Source organism: Ambystoma mexicanum, chromosome 9 (genome assembly GCF_040938575.1).
Source record: "Ambystoma mexicanum isolate Mex_15411 chromosome 9, UKY_AmexF1_1, whole genome shotgun sequence".
In the NCBI taxonomy this organism is placed as follows: domain Eukaryota; kingdom Metazoa; phylum Chordata; class Amphibia; order Caudata; family Ambystomatidae; genus Ambystoma; species Ambystoma mexicanum.
Window position 1 is genome coordinate 4,873,359 of NC_090931.1, and position 25,779 is coordinate 4,899,137.

At 45.9% G+C, this 25,779-nt stretch overlaps 1 protein-coding gene across 1 annotated transcript in view; it reads left to right on the forward strand.

The window, feature by feature from the left end:
• Positions 1–25,779, forward strand: part of CHEK1 (checkpoint kinase 1) — a 256,498-nt gene that overhangs the window by 32,071 nt on the left and 198,648 nt on the right. The window contains exon 2 of the mRNA XM_069614070.1: positions 15,588–15,682. Within this exon, the coding sequence (XP_069470171.1) occupies positions 15,618–15,682 (65 nt within the window). The 5' untranslated portion in view covers positions 15,588–15,617. The remainder of the gene's footprint in view (positions 1–15,587; positions 15,683–25,779) is intronic.

A 25,779-nucleotide genomic window follows, 5' to 3' on the forward strand; every position in this document is an offset into this window, starting at 1 on the left:
TGTTCTGACCTCTTACGACCTCTAACCCTTCCCTGGAGGCTATTCGACTGGAGACTGGGCCTGAAACACAGGATTGGGAGAGTTTAACTCCATATTGTCTGTGTGCTTGAACCTCCTCCTTCCCCGGGGTCCACCCTTCCCTTTGATACACAGCTCACCTTGTTTTCTTGGATAGTGTGCTCTCTGTCCTGCTTTCAGCGCAGGGGCGCGTTGATTGATGCAGGCTCGTTGCTGCCTAATTACTTCACTGGCAAGAGTCCGACAAGTAAGTATGAGTCTTTTGAACAGTTCTCTAACTTCGTTCCTTTCCTTCCTTAGATGATGGCCGGTGTCCGGGGATGGCGGCGTGCTGCTGAGATGAGTAGCGCTGAAGGTGAGTGAGAGCGTGATGCGCGATGCACCCCTTTCGTATTTGCATTGAACTGAGTTATTTTTCTGTGTCTCTTAAGTGCCGCGACGTTTTCAGCGTGGATGCCAGTTATGAAGAACAAATGCGGTGGGTAAGCGCGGTATGTGGTGCCTCTAGATGTTTCCACGCTAACCTGAAGTGTCTTTTCCGTCTTGCAGATGGATGAGAAGTTCCGGAGACAGAGTTCCCCCCAGAGCGGCTGGGATTCAGGTAAGCGTTTGAAGCTCGTACAGTATTTAAAAATAAGCAAAGATTTGCAGAATGCTTACTAATGCCTTTTTTCAGTTCTTTTCCTTCTTCCTTAGGAAGCAGCGTGCCGGGATGGGAATGACAACGCCGAAGATGCCCGCAGAACAGAAGGAGCGATGAATGATGGGCAGAAACGCCGCAAGGTAAGGCTGTTCCTAACAGTGTTCTTGTTCTTGCAGGAGCTGAGCGCAGAAGAAAGATGCAGGCCTACTGGAGACCGATCCAAATACGTTGAGTGTCACGCTGCAGGTGCAGAAAACGCAAAGCGTGTTTCTCAGCCTGGGTGTGTCTTAAATAGTCGCTGGGTATCCCAGGTGTCTCTGGGCTGAACCACACCCAAAACACTAGACCGCACATGCAGTTCTGGGAACCAAAATATGCGGGGGCATCCATCTTGTCCCCATCAATGCACTACAAGTCCAATCCCCAATGTTATCCTATGGGAGTGAGTGAGTCTGGTGCCACAAGTGCCAAGTCTGACTACGAGTGGGTCTTTGGAGGGATGGGAGAGGCCCTTGAGGGCCATGTAGGTGATCGTGGCCTGGCTCCAGCCTGACATCTTGGAGGGCTGGGGACATGAGGTGCAGAAATCATGACAGATATACCCGACCTAAAGCCTTTTCCCAGGTGAAGGCAGCCGCTACCTGATCCTGACCCTTGGGTGGTATTAGCTGGGAGGATCACCTGAGAGGAGAAGGTGCCCAGGGGAACGTGAGGACTCTGCTGTGAGAGACACAGTATTTTTCTTCCTCCAAGGAAGAAGTCAGTAATGTTGGAATATGTAATGGCTTGTCAGAAGGAGCTGTTCTTCCCCAAGGCTAATTACCCTTTTAGGGGTAAAAGCTGTACTAACCAATCATGTATTGGGAGTAAAACTCTCCTCCAAGGTTACGCACAGTTATAGAGATGGAAGCTCCATGTTCAAAAGGGGAATGTAAAAAATCTTTTTTTATTTTCTTAATTTTTATTGATTTTTATGAGTACACATCACAAAATACACGCAAGGAAAAACAGCACAGAGTTGGAGATTCTTTCAATTAACATTTAGCTGAAGTTTGCATTTTATCAAACAACTTTGAACTGGATTTTTTCAGAGTGACTTTTTTCCCCCCACCCTCTACTCCCATTTCCCCCCCCCCTCCCCCCTTCCCTCGAGTCCGACATTTCGCATGAGACGTGTGAATAATTCTTTAGACAGCTGTAGTTTGGCCTGCGGGCAACTCCCTTGGTGGGAAGAATCTTTTTTTCCACTTTTCTCCCTTTTCCTTCGGGTTGCATGTAATACCTCCTCCTACCATATGCATGTTGATTCAGGTCGAGTCGCGAGGCAATGACAACCCTCCATGTATATCTCCACATATCATCTCGATACACCTGACATATGTTTATTCATGAAATCCATCCATGTTGCTTCGCAACACGTGGCTCTTCCGTGTAGGAATGCTGTTATTTTCTACTTGATGCATATATTTGATGCTACATTAACCCATTCGTTCAGACTTGGGACAATGCTGGACTTCCATAAAAATGAATCTTTGAATGCTAATACATTCGTTTCTAAAAGTTCTAACTTCCCTAGAGCATAAAAAAAACCATTTAGTGAAACTGTATAATACTCCTTTTAAAAAGGTGGTTATGGATGGAACCACAGTTGATAACAACAATCCCTTTAATAGAAGTGAGTTGAACATTTGGGGACATCAAATCCCGCAATGTCAAAATCACTGGGACGAAGAAGAGGGATGCAGAGGCCCTGAACTGCAAGTTGCAGTCCATTAAGCTTAATGACACACACCTGAGGAAGACTAAGGCATAAAAAGCCCCCTTGGGGGCAGGCCGTAGGGAGTAGCAGCAGTAGTGGGAGGTGTAGTGATTGCCGTTGCTCCACACTGAACTTGTAGCTGAAGGAGAATAGAGACAACGGAGCTGCCTATGTTTGGTGGTTCTGAGAGGGTCTCTTACTTCAGAGACCTTGTGGAAGTCTTTCCCCACGACAAGGCAGGCTCTGGTGACAGGCGTGGACAAGAGAGCCTTTGGAGCAAGGAGCGCTCCTTTTTTGATCAGCGTGGATCGAAGAAAACCGAACTAAGCAGTTTTCCTTGATACCCGAAGCAGAGAACCTGACTGCAGCAGAGCAAGCTGACGTGCAAGCCAAACCAGGTGAGTTCACTAGAGTACTGTGACCCCGGAGCACTCCGTAACCGCCCGCTAGCCAAGCCCGGGTATTTTGAATACTGAACGAATGAGAAAAGATATATATATATATATATATATATATATATATATATATAATCATTATTCTAAATACTAAGCCTATACAAAGTGGAGAAAGTGGCCATGCCATTGTATAATTGAAGGTAGAATAACTACCAACAAAATGCACGGGCAAGATCACTAAAATCCAATATAAACGACAATTGCCAAAGCCAAAAGAGGGCTATAAAGAATCCAGCTAAAGAGCATCAACATTGTCAAAGCCAAAAGGGGGCAATTAAGCAGCCAGTTGTCTATAGACCCTATTGTCAAGAGGGAGAAAGAAGCAATAAGGAGAACTGACCAGAATAAGCATTGCATAAGCCAAAGAGGAGCCGGCGTTGGGGAAAACCATTGTCCGCATGTGGTGAAAACAAGAGTGGGAAAACAGGAGTGTCTTGAAGGCTGCCCTTCTGGCAGAGGTGCTCAGCAGGAGAGGAGCATAACCTGCATTGCATGTGGCAATCAAGTGTGGAACAAACAGCACCAATGTGTCTCGCGTTTTCCCAGAAGTAGTAGTCACAATTGATGATGTGGAAAGTCAAAAGACTTCATAAGTTGTGCAAAGCAGAACTGTACCACAGGATTGTTTGATGTTATTAGTAGTTGAAGTAGTCCTGGCAGATGAGTACACCAGGGCAAAGGACTTTGCAGTGTAGGCTTGGCAGGTGAGTGGACCATGTGGATATCATTAGAATCATGTGGTATGGTTCAAAGTGTTGAAGAAGAAATGGCAAGACCACACAGGCTCATTGTGAACTATTGCAGAATCATCCTGATAGAAGTAGTTTTGTTGATATTGATGCGCTGCGGGACACTGTGGAAGTACATCTTTTTGTTACTAAGAATTGGCTGTGTAGAAAGTTCTACCATCAGTGGAGATACAAGACTTGCAGAACTCTTTGAACTGTTGGTTAAGTCCAAATGGACTTGGTTGCAAGACAAGGATTTCCTTACTCCTTTGAATTGTTGATGGAAATCCTGATTGAATCGGGGAAGGGTTACCAGGCCTTGAAGATAACTGTTGATTTGTATTGTTTGAATTGCTGTGCATTACCTTGTTGAGTTTGTTGTATGTACAAGTATTTATGGACGGAATCCTTTTGTTAGTGTTTTCTTTAGCTTGTGTTATAGGCAGGGAATTCTTCGTTGGGGTAGGTATAGTGAGACATTTATCAAACCCTTTTCAGTTTAATAAAATGGCATCTTTTGAAAAACCTGCACAAAGTTGTCTGCCTCTTATTCCTGACCCCTCACACCACTTAGTGTTCTGGTTTGAGCTTTGGTTATAGGTGATTTGGATGCTTTGAAGTTTACCATTTGGCTCTTTTTCCATGGCCTGATGAGCGCTGAAGATCCATAGGATGGTTTCCGCGGGTATTGAATCCCCAGGATAACTGGCATGAAGAGCAAGAAGTAGTCAATGTTTCATTAAAATGGAGGACATCTGTCCTTGGAACACATTTTGCATTTTGTCAACCTCTCTTCACAACTGCTGACATTTTTACTGAAGGAATGCTGTAAAGTCAGTGCTTTCCTGCCTCTTTGTCCCCTTTTTGTGTCCACTCAAATCCTTTGCTGCTACAAAGTTGCAGGCAGTTTTCTTAACAGATGCCTGCATGTTCTGTCATTGCGGTTTCCCAGCATTCTGCTATCCAGTGCAGCACACTTTACACTATTCACTGCCAAGGTGCTTCAGCCTCTTTCACACAATCCCAATGTTAAGGTTTACTCCTGGACCTTTGCTGGCACTTCTCGTTCACCAGGCTCCCAACCCACCTCACACACTGGGCTCAGCTTGTGTGTGGTGCAGCCCCCTGCACCACACTCAATGTTCATGATTTTTAGTTAGTCAATTGTGAGGGATGTTCTCCTCGCCCTTCATGGTACAGTCTCCATGTCTGAACATGAGGAGGGCACCTTGCCCCTGAAATCCTCCGCTGTGCATCAGCCATTTTGTATAATGTTCGAGGGAATCCCTGCTCTGCCCTGCTGTGCTTCATTGGAGGAGATTGATGTAGCTCCTCCATCTCCCCCTGAGGGGTTTCAAGTGGGTGCATTGATGCCAATTGCATCCTCTGATCACTGCCTGGGAAAGTCTTTTGAGAGCAGCTCTCCTGTCTAGATGTTGATTAATTGGCTCAGCTAGTAGGGCCGGCCCTCTCCACGGCTGAGGTTTGTACTGGGACAAAACTGTTGTCTGCGTATTGTGGCACTTAATACATCAACACTCATTCCCCTTTATTTCTTGATGCTGCCAGATGGCCGCAGCTCGTGGTTCCATCACCAGTTCAAACAAAAACCATGAAAAAGCTCAGCCCTGCCATGTTCCCCTTTTTTATAAGTGAAAGCCCTCTGGACTGAAACCCTGCCACTTTGGCGTCTAGTGTCTCAAATGCACATGTAAATTGGCCATCATGAAGCCTGTCTGTGATTATTGTATTAAGATGCCCAAAAGGCCAGAACTTTGGCAAAATCCATCTCAATGTTCTGCAAGGTCATGGACCTGAAGCTATTGCACCTTTCATTATCCGTATTAACGTTATAATCACCTCTTGCATAGACTGATGGGCAACTGTCCCTTACACACCCATTCAAGACCTTGGTGGAAAAGGGGACACTGAGGGGATATGGGGCGGGGGGAGATTTGTGTTTTTTTTCTACAACATTGTACTGTAAATTCATCCAGCCTGGCTCCTTTCCTGTCCTCAAACTCTACTTCCGTACTGGTTACCTTGTCTACGAAAGATGCCACTTGAATGGCCAAATCATTGCCACAAAAGGAGGAAAGTAATTCCTCCCTCAAAACTGTAAAACGGGTTTAGCTGAGCGACTGCTGTATCTCTGTAGAGTGTAGCAGGGTCATGGGTATGATCCTGGTGGGGGGGTGGGGGGGCAAATGACTCCCCTTAACCTGGGGTAGGTGGCAACCTGGGTAATAACAGAGGCAGACCTGGGTCAGACGGACAAGACCCCGCCTGAAACAAACGGGGAAGGAGTTGCGCTTCCCTAGTCGGGATCCAAATAGGAGACCAAACGCCTGCTACGGACTGACCACCCGTTTAACAGGGGAGCCTCTGCCGCAGGGAGTGACCTAGCACTAGTGGAGATTAGGGAACACTGCTTTGAACTTTCGTGAACAAGGACTTTTCTGGAGAGTTGTTTGTTGATGTGGAACCTGAGGCACTTGGCACACGAGATGAGCTAGGGTGTGAAGCCCTCAGAGTTCATGGTTGATAGCTAGGTTTGTATGTCTGGTTGTTCAGTGTTGGTGAGGAGTAGGAATGCAGTCTGGGAGGGGTTGAGCTTCAAGTATGCACTGGACATCCAAGACTGGATCAGCGAGAGGCAGGTTTGGAGCTTATGGATGTCCTTGATGGAGTCGATCTTGGGGTGTAGCTGTGTGTCGTCAGCGGCATATTGGTGGGTGAGGATGTGTTGTGTGGCTAGGAGGGCTCCCAGTGGCTAAATGTTATGTATTGTTATAACATGTAAAGCATGACAGTGGCCCGATTGCATCCTGGCGCTAAGCAGAGGGCCACTGACTAAAGAGAGGCGCGACAACAGGCAGGAAGGCAGGGTGGGGGGAGCCCCCACCAGTTACTGATTAAACAAGAATGTTTTTAAGGCTTTTCGGAAGTGTAGACGGTCCTCGGTCTTCCATGGGGAGGGAATTCCATAACCCAGGAGCCGCTACCGAGAAGGCCTAACCCCCTCACCCCCTTTCCCCTCCCAACTGTAGATTTAGAAAAATGCAGAACCTGGAGCAAGACTTGGCCAGCGGAGTGAATATTCTGGGAGGGGCAATAACACTTGATTGTCTGGCGTAGAAAGCTAACTCCCAGGCCATGCAGAGCCCGATGGACCGGACACTTGATTTTATCTTGCTGACAGTCTGGAGCCAGTGCAGCTTCTGGAGCACCTTTTGAGGTTCTACCACATTTAGGCAATCCCATCCCATCTCCAGACGAGTGTGCAGAATGTGGCCAATCTGCAAACGGTGTAGAAGGGTTTGGGGCTGAGCAAAACGGGTTGCATTACAAAAGTCCAGGTTCCCCATGACAAATGTGGAAACCACCAGGCCACGGAGATCAGCGGGCACAAAAGGGACGACCTTCCTCAGGAGGTGAAGCATGAAGGGGGCAGCACTACATCTCACCTTGATCTGAGGGGGCGGCGTAGAGGGTGGCAGCAATGGTAATGCCCACATTCTTTAGCATAGCAGCAGGGGTAGGAAGTGGGCCCAAGGCAGACGGCCAAAAGACTGTGGACCAGGCAAAGCCCTCCAAGGGATCAGCTCCCACTACCATCACTCTGGTCTTGTCTGCATTGAGCTTGAGCCAATTTGTACACATCCAAACCCCAATGTCAAACGAGTAGCTGCTGTCTGATCATGATAATAGCACAAAATAATTTGCGTGCCTTCGGCCATGAGCATGGGTGAGTTTGGCCAGCTAGAGCATACAGATATTCAACAGAAGTGGTGAAATGCTGATACCTGAGGGATGCTGCAGGTAAGGGGAACCGGGGCAGAAGAAAAGGGAAAAGTTCTATCAGATAAAAAAGACAAAAACCATTCCATGACACAGCTGCCAATTCCCATCTCCTTGAGGCGTTGACTAGAATAGCGTGGTCAATGGTGTCAAACGCTGCAGAGAGGTCAAGTGATACGAGAACACTAATTCCACCCTGATCAAGGATCAGAGAGTAGATTGTCGGTAAGTCACCAGTACAGCCTGAGTCCCCCATAAGGAGGCGAAAACCAGATGGAAAAGGTTCCAACATGAGCTGGGACTCCAGGCAAGCTCTCAATTGGGGCATCACAATAGACTCAAGAAACTGACAGGCGGAGGTTTGTGGTTACTGCAGGGTCCAAAGAAGGCTTTCTGAGCAAGGGGGTAACCAGTGCATGCTTCAGGAACCCCCAAATGGTACCAGTCTGTAGTGACTGGTTACCAGTCCAGTAAGCAGCTCTGGACCAATGGATTTCAGGACTCGAAGGGGGACTGGGTCAAGTGGAGAAGCAGATTTAAGTAGGCTAATAGCCTGAAAAACTTGAACCTGCTCGGCCATAGGGAAAGAAACAAAAGAGGAGTTGATGGGGGGGGGGGGGGAAGAGACAGCAGCACAGAAACTGGGCGGCTTCTCTGCATAATTGGAAGCTAGAATATCCAGACCAATCCTCAATCTTTCTGACATTGCAGTCGGAGAGCATACCAGAGAGCCTGTGAACCGAACAACTTGGATGTACTCATGGTGGTCTGAGCGAGCTCCTGCACAACAGCAAAAAGAACTTCACGAATATGATTTAGAGAAGAAAGCGGCTTCCTTCATAGCTTTTGATACACAAGCCAGTGAGCTTTCTAAAGAGATTTGTCAGACTCCGAATAACTCCGGCGCCACTTGCGCTCGACGTGCTTGTGATATAAGCAAGTGCAGGTGTTTGGTAAACCAGTGGGCCGACACCTTCTGAGGCCTCTTGAGCTGCCTGTCTATGGCAAGGTAGTCGGCTGCTAGGTTTAAGGGCCAAGTTGTCACAACCTTGTGTATGACTTGAAGTTACCGTAGGGGTATCGTCCAAATGCTCCGCTTTCCCACCCGATGCACCACTCTCCTCACCTGAGTCTTCCGGGTCTGACGCTCCGACGCTGAGTCGGTGGGCAAGGTAATCCTTTTTACTCTTCGTTGTTAGAGTTCTGACACGGGACGAAGCTGTGGTGGAACTCTGAATTGGTTACCACCTCGGCTCCGGTCCCGTATGTAAGGGGAAAAAGCCCGAAGGCGGAAAAAAACCCCTGTGTCGCGGTAGAACTGCTGGCCGTGTATTGCGATGAGATATGTTGTCGTAGAATTCAATTGCATCGGGAATCCTCGAGGAAAACAATGCGAAGATTCAACCGGAGGAAAAGAACACAGGCAGAAAGCAGGTAAACGCCGAGAAGCTTAAGCAGAGAGAAACCGGCGAAAGGGAGCCGCCAGGGAGGTAGAGAGGGAGGAGAGAAACAGGAGGAAACCCCCGAAAGGGGAGGAAAGAGGCGAGCGAGAGAAAAGCACTGAAAGCGTCTCACCGTGAAAACGAAAGGAGACGGTTGCAACGCAAGGAACCATGGGTAGCAGGAAGTAAATAGGCGAGAGGAAAGAACAGAGGAAAACACTAGACCGTAAACGGGGAAACGTGAACAACGAGGTGGCAGTGTTTAATGGCGGCGAAGCCGTAACAACGGCATCCATCGCCAACCGAGAGGGTTCATGACACAAGTAGAGAGCAGATAGTGGACCCACACAAGACTTGGAACTAGCAGCCGCAAAATGGGTCTTAATCGAGCTGGCCAAACAGGCCAGAGCTACTTGGCACCATGAGTGAAAAGAGGAACGAGCTGGTCTGGCCATCGCTCTGGAGCCAGAGATCCAAAGCGTAAAGGGGATAACGGAATGATCTGACCAGACTACCGAGAAAGCAGTATGAACAGCAATGCTGTTAGCCTCTGCCACAATTAAATCAAGGGTGTGCCCCTTTGGGTCTGACATCAGTTGCGACATCTGAAGGTCAGAGAGGAGAGTAAATAGATTAGCAGCATGACTGTCCAAAGGATCATCCGGCCACATATTGAAATCGCCAAGAATGGTCAGGCGGGGCAATTTCAGTTCCAAAGCTGCATCAACATTAGCATAGCAGAATCAAAGTGCGGGGGACGATAAACCATGAGGAAATTTGTGACGTTAGGAGAAAAAGACTGCAGCATAAACAGATGCTCCATTTTAATCTCTTGCTGGAGCGGAACCACTAAACACTGAAGCTGGCTCTTGAAAATTAGCACCGCCCTGCTTCCGGGTGCTCTTAGGCACGGTCGGCATGCGAAATGGTGAACTGATGTGGAAGAGTATGATAAAGATCCAGGGCTGAGCCATCTGTCGGCCACATCTGTTACACAAAGGTGATCTGTGGAATAAGTCTCCAGGAGCTCGTAGATCTCTGACTTATGGCGGACTTGGGAATGGGCGTTACAAAGAAGGCCATAGAGCGGGGAACAGTCCGACACCATGACTGGCATATTGGGCTCCGAGAATGGGCCCATTTAGCCTAGCATCAGGTCCCCTGTGGAGCCAGGCTGCAAAGTGTCTCCCGTGAATAACCTTGCCTGGCTGAGTGGGTCACTGAAAGACGAGGGGTCCCTAGGCCCACTGGGGCCAGGACCGGCACAGAGTGGCTTGCCTTAAACGTGCCTACTGTGCCTGTTCGATGTGCTGCCATTTCCCCAAGCACATATGTGCAGTGGGTCACATGGGGCACACAGAGAGATGAACTAAAACTGGAAGAGATTTTCAATAAGTGTTTCCGCAAAAAGTGAAAACACCTATAAATAACTTCCTTGTATAGATTGAAGATAACTGGGGAGAGGATGGAGCCCTGCGGGACTCCACATGTGACAGGTAGCATCAGTGATCTAGAGAAGTCCATCTGAACTGCTGGTGGTTGGCGAGGTAGGACTTGAACCAGCATAGGGAAAGGTTGCGGGTCCCCATGGGCTTATGTAGGGTGTCAGCATGCACCTTGTGGTCTACTGCGTCGAAAGTGGCCGAGAGGTTGAGGAGAACAAGGAGGCGGGGGGGTGGGGCTGTCATCAAGGATGCTTAGGGCGTTGTCGGCCACCTGTATTGTTGCTATCTCTGTGCTGCATATGGGTCTGAACCTAGATTGGTAGGTTTGGAGGAGCTTGTTGGTGTTGATGTGTTGCTGCAGTTGTGCGGCTACTTTCTCAATCTTACCTATGAAGGGAAGATGGGTGATGGAGGAAGATGAGTGATTGGGCGCTGGGGGATTCAGAGTGGTTGTTTTTAGTAGAGGGAGGATGTGTCCTTTTTTTTTTTTAGGGTCTATGGGAAGATGCCTTGAGTTAGGGAGCTGATGATCTCCAGTTAGGGAAGGAGAGCTTCTCTGGGGAGGGTCTTTAGGATGGCTGCTGGGAGGATGTTGTCCGTATACGATGTGGCTTTTAGGGTGGCCAGGGTTTCTACCAGGCCCTCTGTCGAGAGTGTCTTGAATGTTGTCCAGGGTGTTTGCGATTTCGCAAGGAGGTACGTGAGGTGGGTCTGGATGCAGGTCTGGTGTCTATGTGCTGGCAAATCTTGCTGATTTTGTTGATAAAGGTGTTGATGGCCGTGGATTTTTCGACAGTGTGTGATATGGCAGGGTCGGGCAGCAGGTTTACGCAGTGCTTGGTCGCTTTGAAGAGGGCTCTGCTTTTTTTGTCTGCTTCGGCTATGGTGCTCTGATAGTAGAATGCCATGGCTGTGTTGATTAGTTGTCGGCGGGTTGCTTGGAGTTCCTTGAGGAGCACTAGGTCCGATGCTGTCCTGGAGCGGCATCAGGTTTTCTCTGGTTTCCTGATGACTCTCTTGCTGAGCTTGAGTTCTTGCGTGTACCAGGGTGCTGACTGTTTCGGTTTGCATGTGCGTTATGTCAAAGGAGCATGCCGGTCGATGGAGGCTGAGAGGGAGGCGTTGAGTGCTTCCAGTAGAGTCGCACTGTTATATAACCAGTTGGCGAAATGTCTGGATACAAAAAATAGTCAATTCTTTCCTGGGGGTTGGGGAGGAGAATAGAACGTAAGCTGTCTTTTTAACCAGGGCGAAATGTACGCCACAAAGCTACGATGCACTCAATCTGTGGCTGTGGACCACTGTTTGAGTGGTTTTACCGTAGTATTCAGAACCTGCTAAGTCTCCACTCTGAATTACATCTGTACAGGCTAAAATTACCCAAGGCTGCAGCCATCTCCTCAAAGAATACCTTGGAAACCAAATTTGGCATGCACAGACATCTCATCACACACTGATCCAGGATCCACCTCCCCTGTCATTTTACCAGTGGTGTACCTTGGGCATCTGAATCACCCCTGTAGACTTTGAGGTAAAGAAAATGGCGCTTTCAGTAGGGAATGTGCAGTTTAAGATACAACAGATACTTTGGTGCCAGCCAAGAAACAAGCCTCTCTTGAACAGCAGCTATATGGAATGCCTGAAACCAGTCTGCATGCTAACAGATTCCAGGCACCTACATGTTAGGCCCTATCCACACCTCCTTCCTCCATCACAAAGGAACACTGCCATTTACTACCCCTCTAACAACCAAGACACCTTCCACCAGAGTACACTATACGTGCACACAGGAAAAGTACACCTTCACCTTGTATAACTGGATGCACAATCCAAAATAATGCCACTCCCCTTACTCTACGCCCCCACTGCAGAAGGCACCTGCAGATGACAAGGCAACATCCACATACCGACAAGCAGTCCACCACTGTTCACATGGTATCAGGTAATATTATCCCCACCAATAATATCGCCAGATATATGGTCGAGGCGGGAGTAGGGGGGGGTGAGGAGTATTTTAGTGGGGATAATTTGTGGGGTTATTGGGACATGGGGTTGCAGGGATGTCCCCCACTCTAATAAAAAAATTATGGGGGTTGCAGGAGTGTCCCCCGCAGGGTCCATGACTTAATATCGCCGCAAAAATATGGTAATATTTTTGTATGGCAATATTTTTGCAGGGATATTAACACATGGAACCGTTCACATTACATTCCTTTAAGTCGTTCTCACCACCCAGAGCCTTAACATGTCGTCTCAAGGGCTGGCACTTTCTCTGATCCTTTCAAGTTATATTTGCAGCTTAATGCAAATGTAACCTTCCAGTGGATGATTTTTCCTTAACTATGTGGTTTGTGCTATGAAGGCATCATGAAGCAGCAAGACACAGACAACTCTAATGTCAGGATAGTGTAAGGCCTAACTTGCCCTATGCTAAAACGTCCTAAAACTCTGGGTAGTCCTAGTCAGTAATTTCAACTTAAGTCTGCATCCAAAACCTGTACTTCCCCTCTCAACTAAAGCTAAACAATGTGTAGGGATGTCGGCAACACTGAACTTCTTCCAGCTCTGGGCTTACTTTCCAGCTCCCCATCCCCTAGTTCAAAACGGTTCCAAAAGGCCTCAGCGTTCCCTTCCCCAAGATGTCAGCTCTTCCAGCTTGTAAACTTACTATCGGTTCAAGTCTCCTAGTTTTCAAAACCAGTTCCAGGTCAACTTTATAATTCTTCAGGCTCTTCAGTAGTTCATACAGATTGCTTTCTTTTTCATTCACTTCAGCAATCCTATTCAAGTGTCAAAAGGCTTTGAGGTTCCTCTCCTCAAGGATTCAACTTCTACAATTAGTCTGTTGGTTTTCAAAACAGTTCCAATGCAACTTTGCAATCCTTCAAACTGTCAATAGTTCATACAGATTGCTCTTTCTTCCACTCCAGCAACCCTGATGTGAGAGGTGGTTTCTTCATCTGTACTTCTCTTGGTTATTTCTAATTGGGGTTCACTCGGTCTAGGCGCAGTTGTTGGACCACACGTCACGCAAACGATAACCTTTGGCACTCTAATATTCTTCTGTAGTCTTTGGGTTTTATTGCTAAAACAGGTTCCCTTCTCTGTACCAATGTCATGGGTTTACGTCCTCTTCTGATTCTCCTTGCCAGACGAATGGCTTTGTCACAAAGCGTTTTCCACAGAACTCACTCCGTGGTGCTCACTCGCTTCCACCTTGCTTTCACAATAAGTGTTCATCACTTGCTTTTTCACGTGGTTCAAAACGTTTAATTCATAATTGTTCATTACTTATGTTTCACACTTGTTTTCATTTCACTTGCCGGCTCATCAGAACTTTCCTATAATTAAGTCATACTTGCTTCGCATTCAAGTTCATTTAATTATAATTTGCATCTTGTTTGATATCCAAACCCCTCACTTTGTGTTCACCATCACTTGTTACATGTTTCTGTTAATTCGGCATTGCCATATACACAGCTCTACCTCCGGGAGCGCCATGGTCCGAGTTTTTCCTTTTATTTCACTCGTCAGTGTTTGACTGCTCCTCTGGGCGTCCTATCTCCTTTCTTCCAGCCTCCTTCGGCTCCATGTTCACTTCTCGGGAGCCCAGTGAGCAGTGATTGCCGCCTCGAACCTCGCTGCGTGTTGCTGGTAGCTCTGCTCTTCACTTGCAGACGCTACCAGGGCCCTGCAGTACTTAGGAGTGTAACGTGCTCTGCCTGTGGGCACAAGGCAAAGGAGACACTAGTGGTCCTGACCATCTCACAGCCCGCTCGGTCCCTGGCGTTAGTGTCTCCTCTGCAGCAGCCAGTGTCTTGTCTTCCAGGCAGGAACCTCCTCGCAGCTCTTTCTTGGGTAGGTTTCTTCCCTTATCAGGCCTGTTTCGGCCAGGCCGGTTTCTCCCAGCCCGCTGGTGGTCCCACCTTTTATGTACCTGTGACCTGTTAACTGGTTGCAGGTGCAAGTCCTTGATTTCAATTGCCTGACCACAAATACTTCTATTTTCTGGACATGCCTAACCTTCGTAATAGTCTTCCTCTGCAGTTCTCTTACTCATCTCAGTACCAAGTGGTGTAAATGAATGTTGGTGTGTGAAACTCCTAGTCTCCTCCCTTGTCCCAGTACTAGAGTGGTGTGACTGAGTGGAAGTATGCACGACTTGCCTGATATTTCTCTGAAATATTACTGGGGGTTGATGTGTTTACCCTCCCCGAATAAGGAAATATCCTCCTATTCTAAAAGTGAGACGCCCTCGGGTTCCTCACAGTGCTTGAATCTGGCACATTTCAAGTTGCAAGCTAATGCTGCCCCCCCACCCCCAATTCTCCACCTGCAACTAGAAGGCCAATTCTTACTCGCCAAGGGTCAGTTTTCAGTAGTCAGGGGCTAGTGTAGTGTCTAATTGTTCAGGCGTGGCTTGGATGGTTGCACATGCACATACAAAGTTTGGCCCAAATCAAAGAATGGATGTCCCAGGATTTTCCATGGGGAATGCAGGTATTTATTACCAAGCAGAGCCACGATTTAGGCCTCCAGGGTTTGTTTCAAACCGCAGCATGGACCATGACGACTGCTGCAGTGGTTCCCCGTGATCCGTGTTCACCTGTCTTGAAGTTGCACACGGAAGGCGCCAAGGAGCTAATGCTGCAAGGTGTGGTGGCGGCACCTGCTGCTTGGGGAAACAGTATCTGTTTCTCCAAATCTTCTTGCCTACTCCCCCCGCTGTTATTCACTCGAATTACAGTTAGCATCTAGGCACATTGAGTGGCACTATATCTCTGAGCATCCAGATACTTCAACAGCACTTTTTCTAGTTGCAGACCACTGGTCGATCTGGCATAATTCATGTAGATTCCTCCGCAATATGTAGCTACATAACATTGCTTGGAGCGGCACCAATACAGTTGCTACCTATATGCTGGTATTATCTTCAGAAACCTCTAGCAATTGAATGTACTTATTGCTTGCCTAATATAAGTCTCTTATAATTGAAAACTGCAACCTTATGTTGGAGGCAGTCCAATTTTAACTCTGAGCAGGGGGTGGGAGGTCCCTGACTGTTGACTTTGAGGCTGCCTTATTTAGATGCAGCCCTTTGCCTTTAATCTTATCTGATACATCAACCCTCTGCAAAAGAGGAGTAAAGCAATTTTGAAGTGGGCTAAGATTTACAAACGCATGTTTCAAGATCACATGCTCATGTGAATTGTGGACACTTGTTTACCTCCCTGTTTAAATGCTGGACAAGATGCACTCCATTTTCCCTAATGAAGCAAAATGTTTTTTGTTGCAGAGTACAACACTTGCGGTGCACATATGAAGCATGGCAGTGCCGTTTGTGGAAGACTGGGATCTGGTGCAGACTCTGGGTGAAGGCGCTTATGGAGAGTAAGTAATTGATCTGTTTAGCCATATTAGTTGTTTTTTTGCCTACTGCACTTGTGAGCATTTCCACTATTGCACTTTGTTTAGGAGCAATGAACCATTTTGTGAGCCGGGGCTTGATAGCCGGCCCTAAGCTACAAAGGCATGTCAACGGGGCACAGTATTTGCCTTCACCCAGCAACTGAAAACATATGTTCTATTTACTGAAACTAATTCAGAGAACAGATGCCTGTATAACATGTTTCCTTCAGGCTTACAATCATGGATTGAGTAGAATTTGTCTCTTTTTCAAAAACCTGAGCAAGTTTTCTTTTTCTTTTTCTTCTGTCATTACTATGTTAGATTACTTGTAAAAGGCACCCATCTGGTAGCACAGGCATACAAGTAAAGTTTTAAGCCACTTACCCCCCTGTGTCCACATGCACACATACAGCAGTGCTATGCAAAGCGTTTTCTGCTGAGCCCACCCTGAATATTTTGTTGCCTGGCTCCTCCAGATGCCATATTTGATTACATTTTGTATTAATAGCAGTCGCTATACTCCATTTTGGAAGACCCTTGATCCAGTCGCCTCTCCATCCCCCCCCAAACCCCACTGGACATCTTTTGGGGGCCCCTCGGGAGGCCAGTCTCACAGTTTGAAGACCCCTGCACTACAGTATTAGTTGGCAAAAGTCCATTTGTTTGTGCCAAATTTGGAAATCTGTGATGGTTTTCGAAAAGCAATCATGGCAAATCTCTCATTCAGTGCTTGAAGCTCTGTACTGACCTTTCTAGAGCCTTGCCACAATCTTATTTATTATAATGTGATACAGTTTAAAAATACTTTTAAAACTTGACACATTTGATAAACAATCTTGATACAAGATATTTACACTTCTTACTTAATAATTAGTACATCAATTAATTAAATGACGCATAATCAGTTCAGCTAGTTTTCTAGTGTGATTATATGGTACTTCATAAGTGCAATAGTGAGTAAAAGAAGAAAACAGATACATTAATCGGCAAATCACTCAATCTTAAAATGCATAATTCAAAGGAAAATACTTCATCTTAACTAGGACAGAACAGTAGAATCAATAAGAGGTATAATATCTCCTGCTAATCACTGCCACTCATTTGTTTTCTTGCAATATTCCAGATGTTAAAAAGTGCAATATGGAGCTTCGGATTAAGTGTATTAATACAATAGTACCAGAACTCATTAGATCTCATATGTTCGATATTATGTACATAAATTCCAAGATACTTGGAATAATAATGTGTCATTATTGGGCACTGAGTTAGCACCTGTCTTTCAGTCTCAGGATTAGATGCAATACCACATAATCTACAGTTTCTTATGGAATCTCGAGACACATTATCCCAAGGTCGAGTTGTTAAAGTAGGTAAGCAATTAATACGCATCAGTAGAATAAAGTGTCTCAGCGCAGGGGAAGGCCAGAGATTAAGGTACAGTTGACTCTTCTTAAAGGTGTAAAGAACATAGGTCACAAAACTATAGCTACTTAATGAAGCCAGATGCGCACAATTCTCCTGCCAATCCCAAAGCGAGAGGTAAAACATCGTTTGGTTGTCTTGGTCCCAACTAGGGGACCAGCCGCTTACCTCACTAAGGATTAACATATCTTTCTCCAGTTTAGATTGCTTATTACTTCTCATGGCCTCATTTACGCGTTTCAGAAGATGATTAGTCGGATTGTTCTTAATCTTAATGTATAACTCGGCTCTCTTACGCAGCACTATCGATTTTAAGGAAAGAAGCCCCAATTCAAGTCGCAATATTGCCATCGGTATACATTGAGAAAGGCCTAGTATGCGTCTCCAAAATTTCCCCTCCAGTATCTGAAGCCAATCTAAATTCATGTTGTTCAATGCTTCAAGACCGTATATAACCATAGGTATAAAGCACTGCACATAGAGTTGTCTTGCACCCCAAATAGAGTAACCACTCTGCTCCTGAGTAAATCTGCATATCAAGGCTGTAAGCTGGGCTGCTTTAACCTTTCGTGCCTGGATGCAGTGTGTATGATTCCCCCTACTATCAAACTCTACTCCTAGATATTTATATGAGTGTGTATTTAATTTCAAAAATACCTACACGCATAGCAGGGTGTGCTACTCTACCAGCTGTAAACAGTAGTACTTCAGTTTTGTTCTGATTAATGGTTAATTCATTGGCCTCTGCATACTGCCATAATCTGACAGCTGACCTCTGGAGTCCACTAAATGTGTGATCAAATATCACAATATCATCGGCGTAAGCCAAGATCGTGTACCTGGTTTTACCGACTTTCGGGGGGCAATTCCATACACCCTGGAAATATTCGGGTATGTCCGAGACAAAAAGATTGTACAACAGGGGAGCAGTAACGCAGCCCTGTTTAACACCCCTACGCTGTATAACTGGAGGTGTTAAATTGCCCAGAGTATCAAGACGCAACTGTACTGTGGTATTTGTATGAAGGAGCTCTAGGTAATAGATCAAAAAGGGGGGACAGGACCAACTTTTAAGTTTATGCCACAGTAATGCTCTATTAACTGTCAAAAGCGGCCCTAAAATCGACATAGAGAGCATAAAGAGGTGGATTATTGGGGGGCAGTGCTTGATTCCGAAGAGAATCCATAACTAGCAAGTTATGAGCCGTTGAGTAGCCCGGTCTAAAGCCACACTGAAAGTGGTCTAAAATCCCCATTTTTTTCTACCCATGCTTGTAGATTTTTTAGTAAAAAAGCGGCAAACAGTTTTCCAGTGCTGCCAAGCATTGATAGGAGACGGTAATTAGCCGGGTCCAGTCTATTACCCTTTTTAAAGACTGGTATCAAAATGGCCCTTTGCCATGTAATCGGAATTTTACCGTCTGCCATCACTTTTTCAAACAGTATCTTCATTAAGTTTGCCCAAAATGAAGGATTACTCTTTATGACTGCGTTGGAAAGCCCATTAGGGCCCGGTGCTCGTGACGCTTTTAGATTCTTAATATTGCTTAATAGATCCTCAATGGTAACAGTAAAAGGGGAGCATACAGGAGAGATATGTCCAGGCGACTCTAAAAATCCAGCATCACAATTATTACGATTTTCAAGGAAAGAAACCCATTCCTGCCCACCTATTGGGTTCAGCGTAGGGGTACTCCCTTTACTCTTTGCTCCGCCTAGAATAGCCCAAATATTACGGTAGTTTCTAGAGCAGAGCACGCTCACTGTTTTACACCAATTGCCCAGTTGAAGGTTTTTTTAAATAATATTTTAGCCAGGTATGGTATTTATTTTTCAACTTTCTGGTATTGAGGGCAATAACGTTCAAGGAATAATTAGTAGTCCTAAGTTTCTGAATCTCTCCCTAAGTTTTCGTTTCGCATCGTAAATTCTCTTTATCAAATGGGGAATGGGAGGACTTATCCTTCGATGTCTGAGGGCGTCTACTCATAGCATGCTGGACCGACTATCCAATTTTCGATTTCTTCGGCCGGCATGGAACCGAATTCTGATTCAATATCAATGTTCCATTGGCCCGTTACCCTACGAGCCTTAAGCATATTATCAGACCATATAATCCGACTAGCAGGATAGTTTACAGTTCAATCACCAGTGTAGGTATTCCCAGGGAGAGGAGGTGAAGCATCAAAAGTCAAAATCAGTGGATTGTGGTCACTCCATGGACTGAGTGACGGCCATGTCCTTGATCACAGAAGCAACTTCTGCACTGGTAAACATGTAATCAATTGCACTCTGATGCGGTCCCTGATGCCAGGTGCTCTTTCCTGGTCTCACTATGGGTTCGACCATTCATAATTTCCAAATCCCAACATTTGAAAAATAATCGTCAGTATTCACCTTCAGCGTCCTCTTTAACAGTCTCCATTCTGCTATATTGGTATAAGCGATTGTTGTTAGCAGTTCCCCCATTGCCAGTGATATAACAGTTAAAATCACCAGCACAGATGGCAGTTAGAGCCAGTGGCTGTTCTCCATTTGCTAATTAAATCGTGCAGTGCTTCTTGAATCAGATCTCGATGTTTAGCACCAGGGGGGTTATAAATATTGATTATAAGTACTTTTACCAATGTAGTGTCCGTCCCTACTACCACTTCAATTGCACAGATATAATCCTCCTAGTTGGTACTTATTCTTATACTGGGAAAGATGTGCTTCACTCCAGTCATTAATCCGCCATCGGGGCGCCCCCTAGGACCTTTCTTAGCTAAACAGTGATGTATAGTATAGCCATCCATAAACATAGGTGTCACAAGCCATGTCTCCTGGAGTCGAAAGAAATCTTGTGCATCAATACACCAAAGAGAGCCATGGGTGGTAAGAAGATGGGTAAAGCCACGAGTGTTCCAAGACAGAAGAGAGCAAGTTCATTGCTTCTGGAGAACCATTGGTAAAGTGTTCTGGATATCACTTAGTTGTGCCTTGTTGCCAATAGGAAGATTTGGTATTGAAGTCTGATTAGACTTCCTGGACTTATCTGCACTTGGAATCAGTGGATCCTCATCTTCTTTATTTACATCGACCCCTAGGCCCACTTGTGATAGACTAATTTTATGAGCGCGGATCAATTCAATGCTATCCTGAACTTCACAATGTAATGCAGTAATATTGGGATTAGACACTTTGAGAGGTTGCATGAAGGAAAAGTCTTCAGAATGTATAACGCGCAGATGTTGAATTAGGTGTAATTTAGCCATTACTTGCGATTTGGTCTGCCATTTATCTGCAGCCTTTTGATTCCAGGTTTTAATAATGCATATTTTTGGTTCAGTGCAATTTATTTTATCATTTTGTTTCGAACTGGTGGGGACTTCAGTAAATGTTTCTTTCTTCTGAATAAGTAGAAGATCCCAGGATCTTGATCGTTGCTACTAGCATACGAAAGATAATTAGATTTATCAGGTAAAATCCAACTAGTTAGTGTACCTGCTTGTATGTTCCGACGCTTCTTTGATCTACGTGCTCTTTTTCGTGCTTTTCTGGATTTCATTGGCCCGGGTGCAGTCGCTGGGAGTGGGGAGGCTATAATCACAGGAGCTTTTTGGTTCTCTAACCGTTTGGTCAGTCTTCGTTGCTTCCTGGACACAGGGACCTCCTTTTTCTCCATAGGTTCATCTTCTTGGTTGGTAGGGGGGACTTCAGTTATAGAATTTTCTTCAGGGGCTGCTAGTTCCGGGTGAGGATGGAATTCTGGGGTCCGGAAGACCAAGGTGCAAGACCGGGTTTACATGAATTCTACCCCAGAGTTTAAGAAGAATTTTTAAGGCAAATTGCATAGTAGTCATCGAAGCTTGGAGTTCAGCAATTGAAGCTGCTTGGGTGTGAGGAATATCTTATGCCGCAACTGACCCCTCTAGATCAATATACAGGTTGGGTGAAGCCGATAATCGGTCCCTTCCTGAAACAGATGGTTGGGTATCGGAGGGAGGTGACGATAGATCTCCAACTTGAGAGGGAGTTATGCCTTCATTTGTTATCAGAGCTTGTATCAGCAGGACATAATACCTGAGCTTCGACTAGCTGACCACCATTATTGACTGCACCACCACCTCCTGGTGAGGGGTCATTGATTTTTGGATAGACGGGCACAGATTCAGCAGGGAGTTATTATCGATATCCTCATAGTTGGAGAACTCCATTGACTGGGTCCCGTTAAAATTGCTTGGCTCTCGTAGAGGTTCGATAGCAGGTATGTTTGTTTTAGGTGGAATTCTTTTGAACAGTGCAGGTATGGTCCCTTTGTCAGATTGCTCCCCCTCCTGAGCAGGCTTGGGGTCTTTAACAACGGGCACATAATTTTCCTTTGTGCTGTTGCCCTGCTTTAAATTATATCGGGATTTAGTAGTTGCCATTTTAAGCCGATTATACTTTAAAACTAACCAGGATCAAAGAGGGTATTAACACCTCCGCAGTCTCCTGATTGCAATTAAATAAGAACACAAGGCAGTAAGAGCTTTCAAGGCTCGCAGTACTGCAGTCAAGTTAAAATGCAATAAGCAGAGATATCGTAATAGTACACAGCAATCCGGCCACCCTAATCTCTAGGCAATGATGCCAGTGATTACTGAAGTACTGCGTATGGAAATATCCACAGTGATAATAAAAAGAAAGCAAGTTCTCACTGTATTAAATCAGTGTTATGTACACTATCCACTATAAGTAATGCATTCCAAGTGCCTCGTGAAGCAGGGCGTATACTCCGAGCTTACCTTTAATCAGTGGCTCAACTGAGCTCGGGGACTGCGCAGCACCACAGTCTACGGGCAGAGCTCAATGCTCTTCCAAGCCCCCCCACAAGCCGGCCTCACGTGTTTTACGGGCTCCCAGCTCTCGCGGCTCCCATGGCCCGATAAATACAGCTTCAAACTCGGCTTCAGATTCTAACTGTCCGCGGGAGACAAGGACTTGGCGCGTATTCAGTCCGCACACTGAGGGAAAGCGAGGTTGGAGGAAAGTACCTCTAAACGTGCCCGTGCGTGCAAAACGAAAGGATTAAGCCGCACCTCACAGCCGTATAGCGTTACAGAGGCCGCTTCTGATCCTCGTGCCTCTTGCCACTATCTATGAAGCGCCGGCATCACCAAAGGGCACCTAAGGCCCCGTTTGCCCCTGTTCGCCACGGTGAGCCGCTGCTTCGCCTCACCTCTTTCCGTTCTAAACCCTTGATCTATCAACTCTGTTAAGATCAGCACCTACGCCTACCTTCAAGGGCGAACTATTTTGTGAGTAATCGGCACGATTGTTGCAAATACCAACACATAGAGAACACTCCTCTCTCATGCTGCATTCATTGACTGTGCACCGTTCCCACCTATGCATTCATATTAGGCCTGCTGCTCATCACATGCCAAACCAATGCCTATAGTACTTGTCTGTATAATCACCTTATGCACCACCTAAGGTATTAACCTAATACATTAGGTTGAGCCTGCCCTTTGCACCCAACACCCATGCCTAAATGTTTTAGCCAAATATGCCGGAAACTATCGCAGCCTTTTGTAGTACCAGCCTACGGTGCATAGCCACATTAGATTATGTCCTCCGTTTGAACCAACTTGTTACACCCAACCTGAACTAGCCTGTTGTGTTTCAACTGAACTAGCCTGTTGTGCTTCAACTGAACTAGCCTGTTGTGCTTCAGCTGAACTAGCGTGTTGTGCTTCACCTGAACTAGCCTGTTGTGCCAAATTGGCACTAGCCTGTTGTGCTTCAACTGAACTAGCCTGTTGTGCCAAATTGGCACTAGCCTGTTGTGCTTCACCTGAACTAGCCTGTTGTGCTTCACCTGAACTAGCATGTTGTGCTTCACCTGAACTAGCCTGTTGTGCTTCACCTGAACTAGCCTGTTGTGCCAAATTGGCACTAGCCTGTTGTGCTTCAGCTGAACTAGCCTGTTGTGCTTCAGCTGAACTAGCCTGTTGTGCTTCAGCTGAACTAGCCTGTTGTGCCAAATTGGCACTAGCCTGTTGTGCTTCAGCTGAACTAGCCTGTTGTGCTTCAGCTGAACTAGCCTGTTGTGCTTCAGCTGAACTAGCCTGTTGTGCTTCACCTGAACTAGCCTGTTGTGCTTCACCTGAACTAGCCTGTTGTGCCAAATTGGCACTAGCCTGTTGTGCTTCACCTGAACTAGCCTGTTGTGCCTAATCTGACCGAGCCTATTGTGCCTAGTCTAATTCTGCTAAACCATGCAAGGTTGGCCATTGATCACGATGTTCCCTTTCTGTATTCTACCGTGCAATGTGCCATGCACAGGTTCCCACTTCCTTACCTATAAAAATGGCCTTCTCAGAGCAGCATGCCCCGCCACCACCCTATCCCCTGCCCCACTCCCTTCCTACCACATACCAACCCCTTCCCACAACACAATCACCAGTCTAACATCCAAACGGACACTAGTAATGTCCAAAAACCAGACTGTTCCCAATCCACACACATTCCAAACCAATATCTCATCGAAAATGACTTGTCCGGTAATGGGGGCATCTAGACGCTTTAGACTCAGTTCACGGACATTCATTACCCTACCGTGTCCTAATTGGGGTAATACCAAAGCTAAGCAATATAAATTGATGCCGTCACTGAACAAGAACAGAACCCCTAGGACTCAAAGTATAAACCACCTTAGCAGAGCTGCCCCGGCCACACCCACCACTATAGGTACGGTACACCCACCAGCCACCAAGAAAAACCAAACGAAATGACCACCATATCCAATCCACTAACCACCTCCATTGAGGCTATTAACACATGGTCAACACCCGCTATCCAAGCGCCACCCCCATGCCCTCAAAGCAGCGCTCATTAATGCTCGCTCCATAGCCGCCCATGCCATTGAAATACATGACTATATTATTGAGCAACAATTAGACTTACTCATAGTGACTGAAACCTGGCTCTGTCAAGCTTCTGGACCAACACTCGCCATTGCCATTCCTCCATATTATACTATCATCAGGACTGACAGAACGAAATCAGTGGGTGGGGGGAGTAGCCATTATTGCTAAATTCCAGCTCAAAATAAGAGCCTGCCCCATTGACAACCTAGACGGGTACGAAATCCTCCTAGCCAAACTAGCAACCAACCTCAAAACCACTATCGACCTAGTAACTATTTACAGAGCCCCCAACACTAATTCACAGCCTGAATTAGATGCATCTCTTTTATTAACACCACTCGTCAAACCCAAAACAAAAGCATAGTCCTTTGTGACCTGGATCTGGGATTCAACGATGCCCAAGATCATGAAGCAGAAGCACTACATAGTGCACTGAAAGACATGTCCTTCACACAACTCGCGAACGCACCCACCCATGCGAAAGGGAGAACGTTAGATTGGATACTACCGCTCAATACCGTCGTAACTATACATTCCATTAACACACTATCCTGGTCAGACCATCATAGTGTAAACTTCTCTATCGCATGTAACGAACCAGACTCTCCCAAACCCACCACAGTGGAATCCTATGTAACTAGAAATATCCGCAAACTCTCGGCAGAAAACCTTAACCCAATGCTAATAAACACCCTCAATGACACAAAAGTATCAACAATGAGAATCCCTGTGCCCTGGCGGACTTTTATCATAAATGCCTTACTAATACAATAGACACCCTAGCCCCATGTGTCACTAAAACTAGACGCAAGGATGCAAATCTTTCTGGTTCAACGATGACTTAGTTTCACTCAGACGAAATAAACGGTCGCTTGAACACAGTTTTAACAAAACTCACACGACAGAAGCCGCTGAAGCATTCATTTCATAAAATAAAATTTACAAAGCAGCCATCATTGCACACAAAGTAGATGCACTTAATACCAGGATCAGTTATGCATCCTCAGACTCAAGAGTTATTCTCCATTCTCAAAGAGTTGGAAAACCCTATCCCAGTCATTTATCCGGTTCAACCAAGTAAAGAATGGTGCACCACTATTCAAGATGCCCTTGCCACCAAAATCAATCTTCTACAAAATAAAATGATCTCTAAAAGAAACCTACTAGCGGATAAACATATTATCTGGAACCCAATCACTAAGCCCATAGGAGACCACACTCCTATGTTCAATTTCGCACCAATTTCCCAAGAAGTAGTTCTAAATACAATAGCTAAACTAAGCTTCTAACTGCAAAGAAGACCACTTCCCAGCACATCTTGTCAAACTTTGTGCCACCACCCTCACCCCTATCATCACCAATTTTGTGAATTCTTCCTTTAACTCCAATTTACTCCCAGCCAGCATGAAAGAAGCGTGGGTCACACCACTATTAAAAAAACCTAATCTAGATCCACTAACCCCTACCAACTACCGGCCCATAACTACCGTCCCTTTCCTTCTTAAAATCGACAAACTAGCATATAATCAAATACAAACCCACCTCAAACAAAATAACCTACTAGGGGCTAGACAATCCGGGTTTAGGCCCAACCATAGTACAGAAACGGCTCTCACAGATCTGAAAAGCCAAATGGACACCATCAGAGACACCGGAAAAATGGCTACATTACTGTTGCTGGACTTATCTGCAGCGTTCGACCTTGTAGACCATGACAAACTTTGCGAAACTCTAAAAAAATACTTTAATTTCTCAAACAACGCC